We start from the raw sequence: 17,635 nt of genomic DNA on the forward strand, positions 1-17,635 counted from the left end.
CTTTGCATCGCGGTGCCTGGGGTCCCTTGCCGGGGATCGCCAGAATAAGTGCTCTGTCGCCGTCCTGCAGCCTATAAAGATAGGATGGCAGATTAATAGCAGATTGCACACTGAAAGAACGGTCAGACAAATTGTCTAGCGCTTCAACTAATGTGGATAACTATTCAGAAAAGCTGCTTGGTACGAAATAGTGGATGAGAATCCACTTCATAAACATATTGATCCAACAAATCAGCAACACAAGTGGCCGATTCGGCAACTCCAAGATGTCGGAGTTTCGATCACCCAACTAGTGCCAACTACGGAGGGTTCATGGTCCCGACCACAGTGAACAAAGGAGGAAGATTGCCTGAATGTTATTGCCTTCCATCAAAGTGAAGAATGTTGATTCCACTGTGGTGGATGTTTATATTACATTCTATTGTGTATTGTGCTGTTTTTGATTGTATGGCTGCATGGTAACTCAATTTCACTGTACCATAATTGGTGCATGTGACAAATAAATGTGAACTTGAATTTGGAAGACCAAAATCAGCCTTTAATTCTAATCATAAATTCCATTCCCTCATCAGTAAATCTGTCGTCTTTGGCAGCTACCTGAAGCTGAATCTTGGTGACATATTTGACTCGTAATTTAGTTTCGTGACATCACCAAGATAGAAACATAGAAAATAGGTGCTGGGGGAGGCCTTTCGGCCCTTCGAGCCAGCACCGCCTGGAACAGCTCTGTTCCTATCTTAAATGTGTCCCTCTATTGTTTCTACATTTGCTTCAGAAACGATCTGCCCAAGGCCTCATCTCGTCTGTGCCAATTCCCTAGAGTTCCCATTTCTCTGATCTATCAAAAATATGTCTACCACTTTAAATACCCCCAAATGATCTAACCTCCACAACCCTCTGGTGTAGAGAATTCCAGACATTTGCCACTCAGAAAATTTGTCCCCAAGCACCCCAGTGTTGAATGTTTTCCCCCTCCACCATATCATGTAATTATGTCTCCTCGTTTGAGATTTTCCCACAGGGTACTGGGGGTCCAAACTATGGAATTTGTCTCCTAAGCCACTCTTTTTTTAAAATCCTTTCATCTCTATTTGGAACCTAGAAAAGCACCACACAGAAACAGACCCTTCGGTCCACAATGTCTGTGCCAAATATGATGCCAAGATAAACTAATCTCATCTGCCTGCACAGGGACAGGGCTCTGGGGATTATAAATACTGGTAATAAATTCCAGATTTGGATGGGATTATGGCATTGAAGGCAGAGCAATAAGTCAATAAATAAGAGACTAACGTAGGGGTCCTTGTCATCCAGCATTGAGACCTTGCTATTGTTTTGATGTAATTAGGAGGCAGCCATGATCCCAGAGTGCTCGCTGCCTAGCTACCATGAAACAAAGCGCGTGATTGGTCAATTGGCGTCCGACGCAATGTCAAGCGTGCATTGATTGGACAATTACTACTCGGAAAATTGGAAATATTTCTCCTATTTTAAAAATATGTGCAGGTTTTGTTCTTGACAAGTTTCAGGTATGATTTCTATAATATTTATACACAATATGTTAAAAATTAAGGTAGTTAACGTGATTTGGGTCACGAATTTAAACGAAAAAACACCTCGACCCACAGCCTATTCTGCCCTACTCTCTTTGCACTCGTGATTATATGGCTAGGCACAACTTCAATGCATTCTATAAATTTGTTGTAGTACGGGTGGTGATGAGTTAGTGCACTAAAGAGAGCGAGAGAGAATGATCACCTGGTTAAGTGGTGCAGCAACATCAATAAACTAATCAAGCAATTAATCGTTCACTTCAGAAAGGGGAAGTCGGAGACCACGTGTTTGTTTCCTGGGTGATGCCATCTTTTCCTGGCCAGGGCCCAGCACGTGGATGTATTCACGAAAAAAGGCATGGTTCGGCAATTCCAATGCACAGGAATGCAACAGGCACGTAGACAGTGGTGGATTCAGCCCAGTCCATCGTGGGCACAGATGTCCTCTCCTCAAAAGCATCTACATGAGGCACTGCCTCAAGACAAAATCTATCTTTAATTTGAAGGGCAGAAAATAAAGCCAACATTAAAAATGATTGCACATGTTTTTGACAAAAGGAAACTGGGCTGAATTGCAAACATTACTAATGCATATGTTGAAAACAGAGGTACTTAGCAGGTGTTAGCTAGGCAGCAATATTCTTCAAATGAAGATGCTTGCACCAAAAATATTGCAATCCATCATACTTGGGGAGCTACAAAGCAGGGGAAAAAACAACAAAAGGGGCACTAAGAAAGCATTGAGCATGTTAGAAAAACAAGGCACTCTTTATTTAATGATGAATTTTGCATTATCTTGAATGTAGCACACTTGGGTTTACATTTATTATTAAATGTACTGAGGTACGGGAACATTTTTGTCTTCTATGCTATCCAAAAAGATTAGATATGCCATACGTAAATACAATCAAGTAAAACTCAAATACAATAGAGGGGAAGATACCGAGTACAGAATATTATTCACGAGATTTTTAATGAGATTACGAGTCATTAAATGCGGATGAGGTGCCCGAAGACTAGAGGGTTGCAAAAGTTGTGCCTCTATTCAAGAATGACTGCAGGGAAAAGTTTGAGGACTGCAAGCCAGTGGGCCTAAAGTCTGTGGTCGGAAAATTACTCAAGAGTATTCTGAGTGATATGATATACAAGCATTTAGATGGGCAAGGGCTTGTTTTGTACGTGGGAGGTCGTGTCTCACGAATCGGTGAGTTTTTTTTTTTAAGATGTCACTGTAATGTTTGGTGAGGGCAAAGCTGTAGACGTATATATGGATTTCAGCAAGGCATTTGAGAAAGGTTCCGCTTGGTAGGTTGCTCTGGAAAGTTAGATCACATGGGATCCAAGGAGAGAGCTGAGTGGAGGCAGATACGATAGTGGTATCTTAACAAACTTTTGCATAGGCACATGAATATGAAGGAAATGGAGGTATCTAGACTATGTGCAGGCAGATAAAAGTTGGCCTTGGCATCATGTTCAGAGTATTGGGGGCTGGAGGGCCTGTTCCTGTGCTATGTTAAGTAATCAAAATAAGTTATTAGTGGATCTTAGTTGACCATTGGATAAGTTGACCATTTGGAAGAAGGAAATGGACAGTCACTGATAACAAATGAAGTTATCTTTCGAGAAATTTAAAAAAAAATCTTTATGGTGGGGAAATAATGGTACAGTAGTGTTGCTTTTCCTCATGCAGCTATTTTCAATAGGCTTGGATTTTATCTGCATTATTAAGTGTTCTGGGGATGGGCTGTCCTCATCAATGCCTATTTACAATTTCATTCTTTGCAGATCATGGTTAAACTGCTGTACATTTGTGTTTGTTTGGATTTTCAGATTAATTAAGTGTTTGTACCTTTTTGTATGAGTAATTTTGCTGCACGATTGGGACTTTTTAAAATCTTGATCCAGAAAAATCCCTATAATGGTATGTGAAATATTGTTGCATTAATTGAATGTTTGCTATAAATTCACGAAAAGTTTTGTTTTCTCTTTTAGCCTGAAACCAATTGGACGAAGATTGAATACCAGTTTGTAGTAAGTGGTTCTGGTGACTAATTGGGACATGGCAAATCGGGGAGGCGTAGTGAGACCCAATGGACCAGCTGCTGCTAACAAAATCTGCCAGTTCAAGCTTGTTCTACTTGGAGAATCTGCTGTTGGAAAATCTAGTTTAGTGCTTCGCTTTGTGAAGGGGCAGTTCCATGAATACCAAGAGAGTACAATTGGTGGTAAGTTTTGTTTTAACCTCTTTTGTTTTAACAATTATGCTAAAATCCTATCAGTATTTGCATTGTACTGTGTAATTATACATTGTTTTCTACCCTCTTTCACAGATTAACATTTCCATGTTACTCTCATTTGGGAATTTCAAAAAGTGAGAATTTCCTCAGCTAACAAAATGTATAGCATTGACTGAAAGTTTTAATGTAGTGGGGAGGAAGCCAAATGTACACTAAGCAGCTGAAGTGACAAATAATTAAATTTCCTTGCTAATGTACTGATGCTTTTGTGCAGGAATCTTTCTTGCTTTTGAAATGCTAGTTCTGAGTTAATTTATTCTAGATAGGATTTGCTACTTCACTTGGAAGAACTGTTTGGGATCCAGAATTGCAAGTGATAAAGGGAAGATATTGCATTTCCTGTGAACGCATATGAAAGCGGTGTTATCATCACCACACTTCTAAACGAGTTATTGATGCTCAAACTGTTAAAGCCTTGTCCCACTTGCGTGTCCTTGGCACGCAAATTATGCGACCTCGTCGTCGCGTCGAGGCGCACGGGCATCGTGGGGCCGATCCCACTGAGACGCGCGGAAGGGTATGGAGTTGTGCGCGGTATCACGCGGCGCTCCGAAATTTTGTAGTGAACGAAAATGTTCGCGCACCACCGGCCAAAGTGGGACAGGCCCAAGACTCTGGCGTGACGCAACGTCTCACCTCCAACAGCAGCAGAAGCAGGCAAACGATCGTCGAACTCGGCCTGGGGCTCACGGTCGTTGCGGATCCGGATCCACCCCCACTTCTACTCCCAGAGCGGGGCCAAGAAGATTGAAGATAGAGATAAAATGCTGGAGTAACTCAGCGGGACCGGCAGCATCTCTGGAGAGAAGGAATGGATAACGTTTCAGGTCAAGACCCTTCTTTCAGACTGAAGAAGGGTCTCGACCCGAAACATCACCCATTCGTTCTCTCCAGAGATGCTACCGGTCCCGCTGAGCTACTCCAGCATTTTGTGTCCATCTTCAAATGACGTCACGCACTCCAGACGGCTGTGCGGACGCATAAAGTCGCGCGCGACCTTTGCAGGACCGTCACACGCGACCTTTGCGGGACCATCGCGCCTCAACGTGACCACGAGGTCGCGTAATTAGCATGCCAAGGACACGTAAGTGGGACAGGGGCTTTACCTATTTCATTTTCCCATGTTCTTCCACCTCTGGCTTCAGACCCTCAATCCCGCATAATTTGCTTCTTCCTCTCCGGGAACTGAATATCTTGTTTTCTCACTATTGTCTCTAAAGTGGATTCTCTTACCTACTGTTAATCAACGCGCATTGCCATGAAACCTAATCCTCTATTCTCTATACTTATACCTTAAACTAGATAAATATATATAATTTTATCTTCCTAATGCACCCATTTTGGTAGCCCATGCATAGTTGACTTTGTTACAATTAAACACTTGTTCATCCAACTTTCATTGCTGACTTTGATGTAGAAGACGTTGAAACGTTTCCTGTTCTCACTTTTCTTAAATTATTCTCTTCTGACTGAACTTGCCTCTTTTGTCCTCATTACTGCCCTTAAGAATATTATATTTCAAGTTTATAGTTAAGCAATTATTTTTTCAAACATTTTTTTTCCATTCCCAACAAATCAGAACACCCATGCCAAGACTCTAATCATATTACTTGGGATTGCAATTATACTTAACCGGTTTAAAACTCTGTGATCCTCTGCAAAATTGATAATTTAATCTAAATTTTAGGTAGTAAACAGTTTTTTTTAACAATGATGGGCCCAAGTCTAGTATTGATTGGTGTGCGACATTGATACACGCTTTGCTAAATACTGATACGGTCAAGAAATTGCATGGAAATGTATCTATAATAAAGTACAGTAATGGAATATCCAAATGAGGGAGAATTTGGAGTATGTGGCAACACAAGCTGGAAGGGGGTGTGAAGAGGTGATTGATTCAGGGGTTTAATAGCATCACGTTTGTTGTTGATCTGGATGACCACAGTGGTACATGTTCAGAATATCCTTGGCTATCCAAATTTATTTCCCAACAAAATCAAGTTATTCTGAAGATTGGATATAGAGCAGCAAAATCTTTTATCTCAAACTCCTGGCAGGTGTGTCTAGAATGAGTCAGCATCTCAAAATGAGATGTTAGCCACTAAATCTCTGAGTATATCAAGATACTAAATAATAGATTAAAGACACAAGAAACTGAAGATGCTGGGTTTAGGGGAAAAAAGACACTAAGTGCTGGAGTAACTCAGCGGGTCAGGCAGCATCTCTGGAGAATATGGTTAGGTGACGTTTTGGATCAGGACCCTTCATCAGTGTTGTTGGGGGGGGGGAGCGAAAGCTGGAATAGAGATGGGGGCAGGAGAAAGCCTGACAAGTGACAGGTGGATACGGGTGAGAGCGGCTTTTGATTGGCAGATGGTTGGATAAAGGCCAGTGATGAAAAGCTCACATTATAGGAGTAGAATTAGGTCATTCGGCCCATCGAGTCCACTCCGCCATCAAATCATGGCTGATCTCTGCCACCTAATCCCATTTCCCTGCTTTCTCCCCGGAACCCTTGACACCTGTTCTAATCCAGAACTTGTCTTTCTCCGTCTTAAAAATATCCACTGATTTGGCCTCCACAGTCCTCTGTGGCAATGAGTTTCACAGATTATCTATCCTCTGATTAAAGAAGTTCCTCCCCACATTGTTAAAAGAGTGCCCTTTAATTCAGAGGCTATATCCAAATCATTAATATATAACGCGAAGAGAAGACTCTCCTACCTGTGGAAACATTCTTTCCACATCCACTCTCTATGCCTATCATTATTTTATGTTTTAATGAGGTCCCCCCCCCCCCCTCAACCTTCGAAACCCAAAAGCTAATCATGTGCTAACCCACTTATTCCTGGAATCATTCATGTAAACCTCCTCTGCACCCTCTCCAGAGCCAGCATATCAGATGTGAGGCCCAAATTTGCTCACAATACACCAATACGGCCTGGCCAGCACCTTATAGTCTCAGCATTACATCTCTGTTTTTTGTATTCCAGTCTTCTTGATATAAATGCTACCATTAAATTTGCCTTCCCTACTATCGATTGGACTTGCAAATTAACTTTTTTGGAATCGTGCACCAGCACTCCCAAACCCCTTTGCGCCTCCGATTTCTGGATTCTTTCTCCATTTAAAGACCCATAATTTATTTATTTGCCTCTGTACTCCACAATTTGAGATTTTGTAATAGAAAAAATCACATGTGGTTAAAGTACACATTGTCAGAGTTTAATAAAGGCCATTTTTTTCATTTTGGTTTCACAATGTAGAAATTACAGCAGTGTTTATACATAGTCCCTGCATTTCAGGGCACCATAATGTTTGGGACACAGCAGTGTTATGTAAATGAAAATAGTCATGTTTAGTATTTTGTTGCATATCCTTTGCATGCAATGACTGCTTGAAGTCTGCGATTCATGGACATCACCCGTTGCTGTGTCTTCTCAGGTAGTGCTCTGCCAGGCCCGTATTGCAACCATCTTTTGCTTATGCTTGTTTTGGGGGCTAGTGTCCTTCAGTTTTATCTTCACCTGGTGTTTAGGGATTTTCCTTTATTATAGAGAAAATTATTTTGTCATCAGCTGTGGAGGTCTTCCTTGGCCTGTCAGTTCCTTTGCGATTAGTAAGGTCACCAGTGCTCTCTTTCTTCTTAATGATATTCCAAGCAGTTGATTTTGGTAAGCCTAAGGTTTGGCTGATGTCTCTAACAGTTTTTTTTCTTGTTTCTCAGTCTCATAATGGCTTCTTTGATTTTCATTGGCACAACTTTGGTCCTCATGTTGATAAACAGCAATAAAACTTTCCAGGGTGATGGAAAGACTGGAGAAAGGACTAGATGCTGAGATCTCTCTTATACCTGCATTAAGGAGACGTTTAAACACACCTGAGCAATTACAAACCCTTGTGAAGCCATGTGTCCCAAACATGATGGTGCCCTGAAATCGGGGGACTATGTATAAACACAGCTGTAATTTCTACATGTGAAACCAAAACATATAAAAATGGCCTTTATTAAAATCTGACAATGTGCACTTTAACTACATGTGATTTTTTTTCCTATTCCAAATCTCAAATTATGGAGCACAATTTTGGTCTTTGTCCCAAACATTATGGAGGACACTGTATAAGACTGTATAAGATCAGATAAAGATATAAGTGGTGCAAATTGTGAAGCTAGAGGAAGCGATTAAGGTGGAAGGGGAGAAATGGGTGCAAATCCAGGTCAGGAACAGAGAAGAGAGGGAAATTAAAAGCAGGGTGGATTTTGTAGGTAAGTTACTGTCTGACAGCTTAATGATATGACTCCACCAATGCATTGAGGTGCCAATTCTGGGTAGATCATGTTTTAGAAATGCATAAGTTAGGGATCACTGCTGCCTGGTAGATCATGAGTGTTTTGCTATGTGTAAATTATTGATCTTGAAATGTACTTTCCCTCGGATGTTGAAAGCTGTGCAGCTGCACTAGAGACATCTGTGAATTTTATCAATGATATCTGCCTTTTATTGATAGGTGGCTCCCAAGATAATTTCCATTGTCTCATCATGGACCTATATGTATATAAAGCAAAATATTAGTTCTCGTACGCTTCCATGAAAAACCTGATGATTTGGTGCTCTGTCTCTGAATATGTCCACACATGAACACCATCTGTGTACCACAGCTTGATGACCTTGATTCTGCAGTGGAGGCAAAGCAGCATAAACTGCCTTAAATATATCCACTAATTTTGCCTCGACGGCCTTCTGGGGCAAAGAATTCCACAGACTCACCACCCTCTGACTAAAGAAATTCCTCTTCATCTTCCTAAAAGAACATATTTTAATCCTGGGGCTATGACATCTAGTCCTAGACTCTCCCACTAGTGGAAACATCCTCTCCACATTGACTCTATCCAAATCTTTCACTATTCTGTATGTTTCAATGAGACCCCCCCCTCATTCTTCTAAATTCCAGCGAATATAAGCCCAGTACTTAATGTACGCTTAATAATATATATGGCAGCTATAGCTTGCATTTTCTATGTGGATCTTGAATAAAAGTAAATGAATAATGATAGATATAATCACACTAAATATCACCGTTATTGGTGAATTGGAAATTTTCTGCACCCGAAGGCTGAGTGTTCTGGTAGTGTATTTAAAAGTGCAATTGATGTCACGTTGCAGCCTTATAAAACTTTTGTTAGATCATATTTGGAGTATTTTGTACTGTTCTGCTCACCCTCATTGCAGGAAGGACGTGATGGCTTTGAGAGGGTATTAGGTATAAGGAAAAGTTGGACAAAATTGGATTGTTTTCTCTGGGGCATTGGTGGTTGAGGGGAGACATGAAGTGGTGCAAATGGATGATGATGTTTCAGGTTTTTGGATAGCAATATGGATATGCAGGAAATGGAAGGATATGGATTAATGGGGGCCCTGAACACATTGCCTGGAATGGTGGTGGAGACGATAGTGGTCTTAAAAAAGTTTTTAGATAGGCACATGGGAATGCAGGGAATAGAAGGATATGGACCATGTGCAGGCAGATGATACGAGTTCAACTAGACATGTTTGGCATCACCACTTTGGGCCGAAGGGCCTGTTTCTGTGCTGTACTGTTCTATATTCTACATGATATCTGGAGCATCGGAGGTTGATAAAGTACATAAAAATCATATGAGGCAAAGATGGGATAGAAGGTCAGAATTTTTTTCCCCAGTATGAAAATATCAATGATAGTGGCTTTAATGTCAGAGGGGGAAAGTTTAAAGAATTGTGGGACGAGTTTTTAATAGTGAGATGGATGCCTGGACTGTGTTGCCAGGGGTGATGGTGGAAACAGATGCTGGTGTTTCAGGTTTTTGGATATCCAGGAAATGGAGGGATATGGATCACATGCAGGCAGAGTAGATTAGTTTAACTTGGCGTCATGTTTGGCACAGAGATTGTGGACTGAGGGATATGTTTCTGTGCTGAACTGTTCTGTTCTCTGATATCAAAGGGAACTGGCTAGGAAAGACCTCCTTCGACTATGTTGAAGACTATCTACGACGACCTTCGATTACCTTCGACTACCCTCGATTACCTACGAATAACATGCCGACCTTCTACGACCTACTTCGACTAAACCTACGAGTAAAAAAAGTATAGATTTTTTTCCATGGCAACCTTTTTTTAAATCGCGGGCATTTTTCAACGTGTTGAAAAATACGCCGCGGCCTAGCTGAGGCCTCGAGTACGCGGGGACTACTCACGAACATGAAGGAGAGTTACAAAGACCTCCTCAGACCTCGTGTCGACCATGCTGTGAGTATGAGTCGAGGGCAAACTCGCCAGAACTCGCGGATTAGGTCGCCGCAGTGGGACAGCCCCATAAGGGTACCAACCTCTGACATGGGTGGCCAAATTTGAAAGTTATTAAATCATAATGAAATAACACAGGATTAAAAATGGGCCTACCTATGATCCTTTTAAGCTAATTTGTGATAAAAATTTGACTAAAATTTAATACTTTCAAATTTTGAAGAAAAAAAAGAAAAAAATATTTATAAAACATATATGACATATGGTACACTTATTGATTTTGAAGCTCCATGACAAAATGTCAGCACATAACCCACCACGTGGCCCGTAGTTCACGCCAGGGTCATTACACACACACACACTCTATATATGACAGTAAAATTTCTTGAATCTACTCACACGGCTGAGCACGGTCTCTCCAATGTGGGACTTCCGCAATCAGTGTGACTTCTGCACTTACCAAAAATTACGCATTCAGCGCGACCTGTCCACTAAGCGGAGGTCACAAAATTAGCGGGACCCTTGGACTAAACACAGTCGGACCTAATAAAGCATTTATTTCTTCCAAACACTGTCGGATCTAATAAAGCATTTATTCCTTCCAAACGCAGTCGGACCTAATAAAGTATTGCCTTTTCAAGCACAGGCAGGGCAGCAGGCCAAACAACTCATGGCATTGCCATTTCATTTCATTTCCAATTAAGCATTGTACTTTCAAGCACAGGCAGGGCAGTAGGCCAAACAACTCATGGCATTATCATTAAGGGCTAACAAATCATTTCTTGCAAGTACATTGCAGACTCATGACATTGGATTCTTTTCGTCAGTCTAGTCTCAAGAAAACTTGACTCAAACACTTGTCTCGGCTTAATACCTCTTTATTGCAGCGCTGCAATAATTCTCTGAACCCTCCAACACAGAGCCAACAGCTCCGGGGCAGGTCAAGAGAACTCCCTCTCTGGTACAAAATCAAGGCATTATATAGGTATTAGACAATCATGGTACAGAGGGTGCGGCAAACCATTAACCAATCATTATGGTTTACCATACATTAGCTTATTTGCATTAACCAATCAACTGAGTCCTTTCAGTGATTTACAACATGACTCTCCCTTTCTGGCCTCTATTTACAACCCTTGTTTGTGTTTTTTTTTACCTTCTTTGTTTTAGAATCATTTCATTTCATCAAGGCTCAATTCTCAAAGACCACCCCTCAAAATATAAAAGACACATATAATACAGCAATCACACAATACATACAAACAAAACACATGTTCTCACTTTTGGAAATAAGTCACCTCTAAAACTACAGATCTAAACAGGATCCAATATTTACAATCCTAATTAAAACACAATACATTTCACAAATGGTTTCACTACACATTACACAGTTAAATACAATTGCCTATGTATTACAAACATTAAATACATAAGTTTGCCCCAGTCTTACAAAGTCGGCAAAGACTTGTAAGTTGTTTCAAATTACTCAATTCCCAACTCCAAACACACGGGCCATATAATTGTCCAACTTGATTAAAGATAAGTGCTTCTCGCAAAGCTTGGATTTAGCTTCATGTTTACATTCCCATTCCTCTCCTGCTTCTATCTCATCCGAGGTCCTCTTTATGACTTTTGCTTCATTATTTTGGCTATACACCATGATCTATACTACTTAAAATATAGGAGATGAAACAATGGGAATATTACATACAAACAGGAAAATAACCTGGCAGTTTGGTGGCCTTCAGTTTCACTACTGAGTGCTGTATTTACGGAAACACCCATATATAAAACATAATAGTGTTCAATGGGGCTTTGGTTAGGACACATTTGAAGTACGGCATGCAGTTCTGGTCATCCCATTACAAAAAAGACGTGGAAGGGTTGAAACGGGTGCCAGATGCTGCCTGTGTTAGAGGGTTTCAGCTCCAGGGAAAATTAGATCAATTTAGATTATTTTCTGTGGATTGTTGGAGGTTAAAGGGAGACTTGATAGGAGTATATAAAACTATGAGAGGCTGAGGATATTTGTGGATTGGTGGATTTTCAGTATGGTGAGGGATTGGATAGGCTGAGGTTGGTTTTCCTGGAGTGAAGGAGGGTGAAGAGTGACCTGATAGTATACAATGTTATGTGATGCAAAATAGGATAAATAGTCCAACAAAAAATTATCCCAGCAGTAGGAATATTAAAACAAGAGAGCATCAGTTTAAGATAAGGAGATGAGGTCTCAAAGAGGACCAAAGGTTTAAGAATTTTTTTAGTGTTTAATATCTTGAACATCTTGCCAAAGGTTGTGGAATTCAATTTAATAACTGTGTTTGAAGCATTTAGATGGACACTCAAAGAGGCATGGCGAAGAAGGATAAAATCCTAATGTGGGCACGTGATTAGTGCAGATGAGCAATAATGTTGGTATAAACATCGGTTCAAAGTTTCTGTGCTGCATGATTGACTTGCAGAAAGCAAATTGCTTTTGTCGTGAATTAATATTTTGCACTCTTGGACCCTATGTTAATTTACATTTTGAAATATAGTTTGTCATTCATTTTAGTGGGAGGAATTTTGTGGGTTATTCATTCAATAACTGAACGTTCGTCAGAATCTAAATTGGTGACATCTAAATAAAAACAGAAAATGCTGGAAACTATTGGCAGGTCATTAACATCTGTGGCATGTGAAACTGAGTTGAAGACCTCAAATGTTCATTGTTTCTTTCTGCAGATGCTGACTGACTTGGGTGATCCAGCATTTTCTGTTTTAATTTCAAACTGGTGCTGTCTTTTTAGTGAAGCTCTGGTACAAGGACACTGGTTACTATTTATTATCTATATAAATACCATCACAACTGAAGAATAATTTTGTAATTTTCTATCCCAGAGGGCTATGGATGTTCTATTATTAGATATAAACTGTAAGTATGGGCTATCTATAACTTGCTTTTTAAAGTCAGTGTAACATTTTAAGGTGTTTGCTTTTTAAAAGTTGTATTTGTATATCTGAGCTCTAGATTTTAAACTTTTATGTTGGAAAACGTTTGTAATAAAATATTTATGGAGGTGGACACAAAATGCTGGAGTAACTCAGCTGGTGGGGCAGCATCTCTGGAGAGAAGGAATGGGTAAGGGATGGGTGACGTTTCTGGTCGAGACCCCAGGGTCTTGACCCGTAAACATCGCCCATTCCTTCTCTCCAGACATGCTGCCCCACCCGCTGAGTTACTCCAGCATTTTGTGTCCACCTCCATAAATATTTTATTATAAACCTGAGTTACTCCAGCATTTTGTCTCTACCTTCGATTTAAACCAGCATCTGCCGTTCTTTCTTACACATTTATGGAGGTGGTCTATACGATGGATAAAAATTAGCAAAATTGTCCTGACTAAAACTTGAAGCATCCCAAACAATATTTTTACTATACCTAAAATTAAAGGATACTCAGAAATTAAACTTCATTTGCATTCAGCTAATTTGAAGTCAGAGATGCTTTTCTGAAAGTATTGACTTCAGTTATGATTTTAACATTTGGAAATCTATTTTTTAAGTCAGATTGTGGCAGCAAACTTCGTCAGAATTGTTATTCATGTGCTCCAAAATGATTGTCTATTCTAACCTAGGTTAACATGCGTGAACTGCAACTTTTTTTTGTAGGCCAATTGCAGAATGCCACCCTTTTTCCATGTAAGATCATATCCAAGTGTGTAAATTAAAAACTCTTTTATGAAAAACAAATGTTTTGTTTCCATTGATTTGTGGAAATGATCATTCTTAATTGCAGCACTCTATACACATAATTATTTTTCTTTCAGCTGCTTTTTTAACTCAGACTGTCTGCCTCGATGACACAACTGTAAAATTTGAAATATGGGACACAGCAGGGCAAGAAAGATATCACAGCTTGGCCCCAATGTATTACCGAGGAGCACAGGCCGCCATCGTAGTTTATGATATTACAAATGATGTAAGTGAAATTACGCAACATTATTTATTTTGATAATGTTCCAATGATTTATGTTAAAACAAAAGTAAACAAAATTTACCATTTATTTCTCTCCAGATACTGACCAGCATAAAAAGCTGTACCTTTTACACTTAATAAAATACACTTTTAATGGGCTTTTGTGGGGTTGGAGATTGAACTATCTATATACTTATAAAACTCTCATCTTGTCCTCTTCTGGTTTGTGTTGTTTTTACATTTGTGCAAAAACGGTACCCGATAGCACTAAGATTTTTGCCACCTTACTTGCCATTCTCCTGTGTTGCAAGCGCAACAAGTTTTGTTCCGATCGGTGGCATAGTACAAAAATTATGAAGGTTTAAAAATCGTAAACACCGCCCCCTTCCGGGACCCGCTGTCAATCACCGGCAGAGAGGAGAATAAAGCTGATGGAGCGGAGTGGGCAGAGTGTGTTGTGCGAGTGAGCAGCGTGCGGGCTGCTTTAGCGGCAACCAGCACGCCGAGCCAGGAGCCGCTGAGTCAAGCTGGAGCCGGACCGGGAGCTACTGAATGAGGCCAAAAGCAGAAGGTGCGGGGTGAGCAAAGTGAGAGCTGTATCTGCGGCGACCACACACCCCCCCACAGCCACCACCCCGCTTGCCCGCACATCCCTCCCTCTCCCCCACCTGCCCACACACCCCTCTCCCTCCCCCACACATGCCTCTCCCTCCCCCACACACCCCTCTCCCTCCCCCACACATGCCTCTCCCTCCCCCACACACCCCTCTCCCTCCCCCACACACCCCTCTCCCTCCCCCAACACATCCCCACTCCCACACCCTCCCCCTGACCCGCACACACCCTACCCTCCCGCACCCCCCCCCCCCCCCCCACACAAGGAGAGTTTTCAGACGGTTGGAGGGGGGGGGGGGGGGTTGCAGGACGACCCCAGGCGGGGGCTGTGGGGGGGAGCATCTTGCAGCTGGGGACGGGACGACTCCAGGTGGGGGGGTCCTGCAGCGTGGGAGGGGGGGCAGTTTCTGTCGGGGGCCGGTGGGGGGGGGGGGGTCCTACAGCGGTAGGCCACGGCAGCACTGCCCCGACATGCCCCGTCTGAAGCCGTCCGCCTCCCCCTTGGGCAGGATGCTCTCCTCTCCCACACCAGCCCCCGCCTGAAGAATGCAACAAGAGACGCAACACATACACATCTCCCCTCCAGCCCCACACCTTCCCGCCACACACCCCCCTCCCTGCACACCACGGTCTCCCTCCCCCTGCCTCCACCCTCCCCTCCCACCGCACACCCTCCTCCTCTCTCACACATGAAGAGGAAGCGGGGGGGAGAGTGTTGGGGGATGAGGGGAAATTAGCCGTGCCTGCGCAGTTAGGGGCTATGGGTGAGTGGTTGAATATTGCTTTGGAAGAACGGGTTGCGTTGGGGGTACTGGTGAGTGGTGGAATATTGCATTGGGGAATGAGTTGCGTTGGGGGACCAGGCGTCCCGTGTGACTGGGACCCAACAGGTACCACTTAGTCTAGTGTTTTAAAAAGCTAGAGTACCCATTAAATTGGTATGGAGTTATGTCAAATGAGTTAGTGTTTCTTTGTGATAGCCAAGGACAATTGAAATTCGGACCTGAAAGCTGAATAGGATATCTGTTTGGAGAATTTGAAATAAATTGGGTGATTTGTAGGTGTAAAAGAAATGGCAAGTATGGCTGCTGTTGTGAGGGAAGGGAAGATATTCAGCTAAATTAATGCTCCTTCTGCTTTACAACTTGAAAACTCAATTCCTGTGGTCTTTCATTCTTTTGCATGGATATTTTTCCATTTTTTACCCATTACCACTTGAAGGGAGTAGTTTTTCCTTACAACCTTCCCTGAGAGCATTTGTGATCTCTTCAAACAGTGAATATTATTCTCTCCTTCCATCGCCCTCATCTTTCCTCCCGCTTCCCTCCACTTCTCCTACTCTCCCTCTCCTCCCTTCCGCCTCATTCTTTCCCTCCCCTCCAACTCTCTTTACCCCCACCTCCCCCTCGCCTGGCAGTGAAGAGCAGTCGAGCAAGGTTAAGCCATTTCATGTATATTCTGAGATGGCTGGGGGATAACACTTGATTTTACCAAATATGTAATTGGAATTCAATTAATAATTTTCAGTGGACGAACATTTTGTGTGGGAAACGTAAAAACTCTTGCATGTTTGATATTTCCTTGTAGGACACTTTTGCACGCGCCAAGAATTGGGTTAAGGAGCTACAGAGGCAAGCAAGTCCGAACATTGTAATAGCTTTGGCAGGGAATAAAGCTGATCTCGCTAACAAGCGAACTGTTGAGTTTCAGGTATGTAAAAGATAAAAAAAACATTACAATGCATTATTATTTGTATTGAAAAACCTTTGAAAGCTGGTTAGAGAAATCAATATTCATACCACAATTCAATATTCAATGGTATTCCCATTCCCACACTGACCTTTCTGTCCTAGGCCTCCATTGTCAGAGTGAGGCCAAACGCAAATTGGAGGAACAGCATCTCGTATTTCGTTTGGGTAGTGTAATCCAGTGGTAACTTCAAGTAACCCTTGCATCGCCCCTCTCTCCATCCCTCCCCCACCCAAATCGTATCAGCTTCAAATTTGTCTTGTTGAGTCTCATTGTCTATACTCATTTTCACCTAAGCCTCAGCTAACAATGGCCTGTTTCCTTTATCATCATAACGTTTTCTGCATATCTTTCATTCATTTGTTCTATATCTCTCTGCATCACATTCTATATGTCTCGTTTCTCTTTTCCCATGAGAAGGGTCTTGACCCAAAAGGTCACATAGAAACATAGAAACATAGAAATTAGGTGCAGGAGTAGGCCATTCGGCCCTTCGAGCCTGCACCGCCATTCAATATGATCATGGCTGATCATCCAACTCAGTATCCCGTACCTGCCTTCTCTCCATACCCTCTGATCCCCTTAGCCACAAGGGCCACATCTAACTCCCTCTTAAATATAGCCAATGAACTGGCCTCGACTACCCTCTGTGGCAGGGAGTTCCAGAGATTCACCACTCTCTGTGTGAAAAACTCTGTGTCACCTATTCCTTTTCTCCAGAGATACTGTCTGACCCACTGAGTTACTCCAGCTTTTTGTGCCTAACTGTTCTGTTGGTGTTGGTTTCAATTGTAAACCAACCTTCCCCCATCAACTCCATCTACACTTCATGCTGACTTGGGAAACCGTGTAACATATTCGATTACAATTTAAATCCCAGTTGGGCAGAAGGTACACAAGCTTGAAAGTGTGTACCATCATATCCTGGAAGAGCTTCTGTTATTGGGTTATTGAATAGGCTAAACGTGTGGTGCTGATCTCCCAATCTACCTTGTGGAGGGCTTTTTTAATCTGCATTCTTTGTAGCTGTAACACTAATCTGCACTTTTCTCTCTCTTTGCACAACTTTGTACTTCCGTAGGATTTGATTATACACTTGTATGATTTGATAGGTTAGCGTGTAAAACAAAGATTTTCGCTATCTCTGTATGCATGACAATAATAAACCAATACTGATAC

The 17,635-nt window shown here is 41.8% G+C and overlaps 1 protein-coding gene across 3 annotated transcripts in view; it reads left to right on the top strand.

The window, feature by feature from the left end:
• Positions 1–17,635, top strand: part of rab5a (RAB5A, member RAS oncogene family) — a 43,607-nt gene that overhangs the window by 11,500 nt on the left and 14,472 nt on the right. For all 3 annotated transcript variants that reach the window (XM_033051015.1, XM_033051023.1, XM_033012133.1), the window contains exons 2-4: positions 3,546–3,778; positions 13,944–14,095; positions 16,295–16,417. In XM_033051015.1, coding sequence (XP_032906906.1) covers positions 3,613–3,778; positions 13,944–14,095; positions 16,295–16,417 — 441 coding nt within the window. In that variant the 5' untranslated portion in view covers positions 3,546–3,612. The remainder of the gene's footprint in view (positions 1–3,545; positions 3,779–13,943; positions 14,096–16,294; positions 16,418–17,635) is intronic.

This window comes from Amblyraja radiata, chromosome 2 (assembly GCF_010909765.2).
Source record: "Amblyraja radiata isolate CabotCenter1 chromosome 2, sAmbRad1.1.pri, whole genome shotgun sequence".
Taxonomy (NCBI): Eukaryota; Metazoa; Chordata; class Chondrichthyes; order Rajiformes; family Rajidae; genus Amblyraja; species Amblyraja radiata.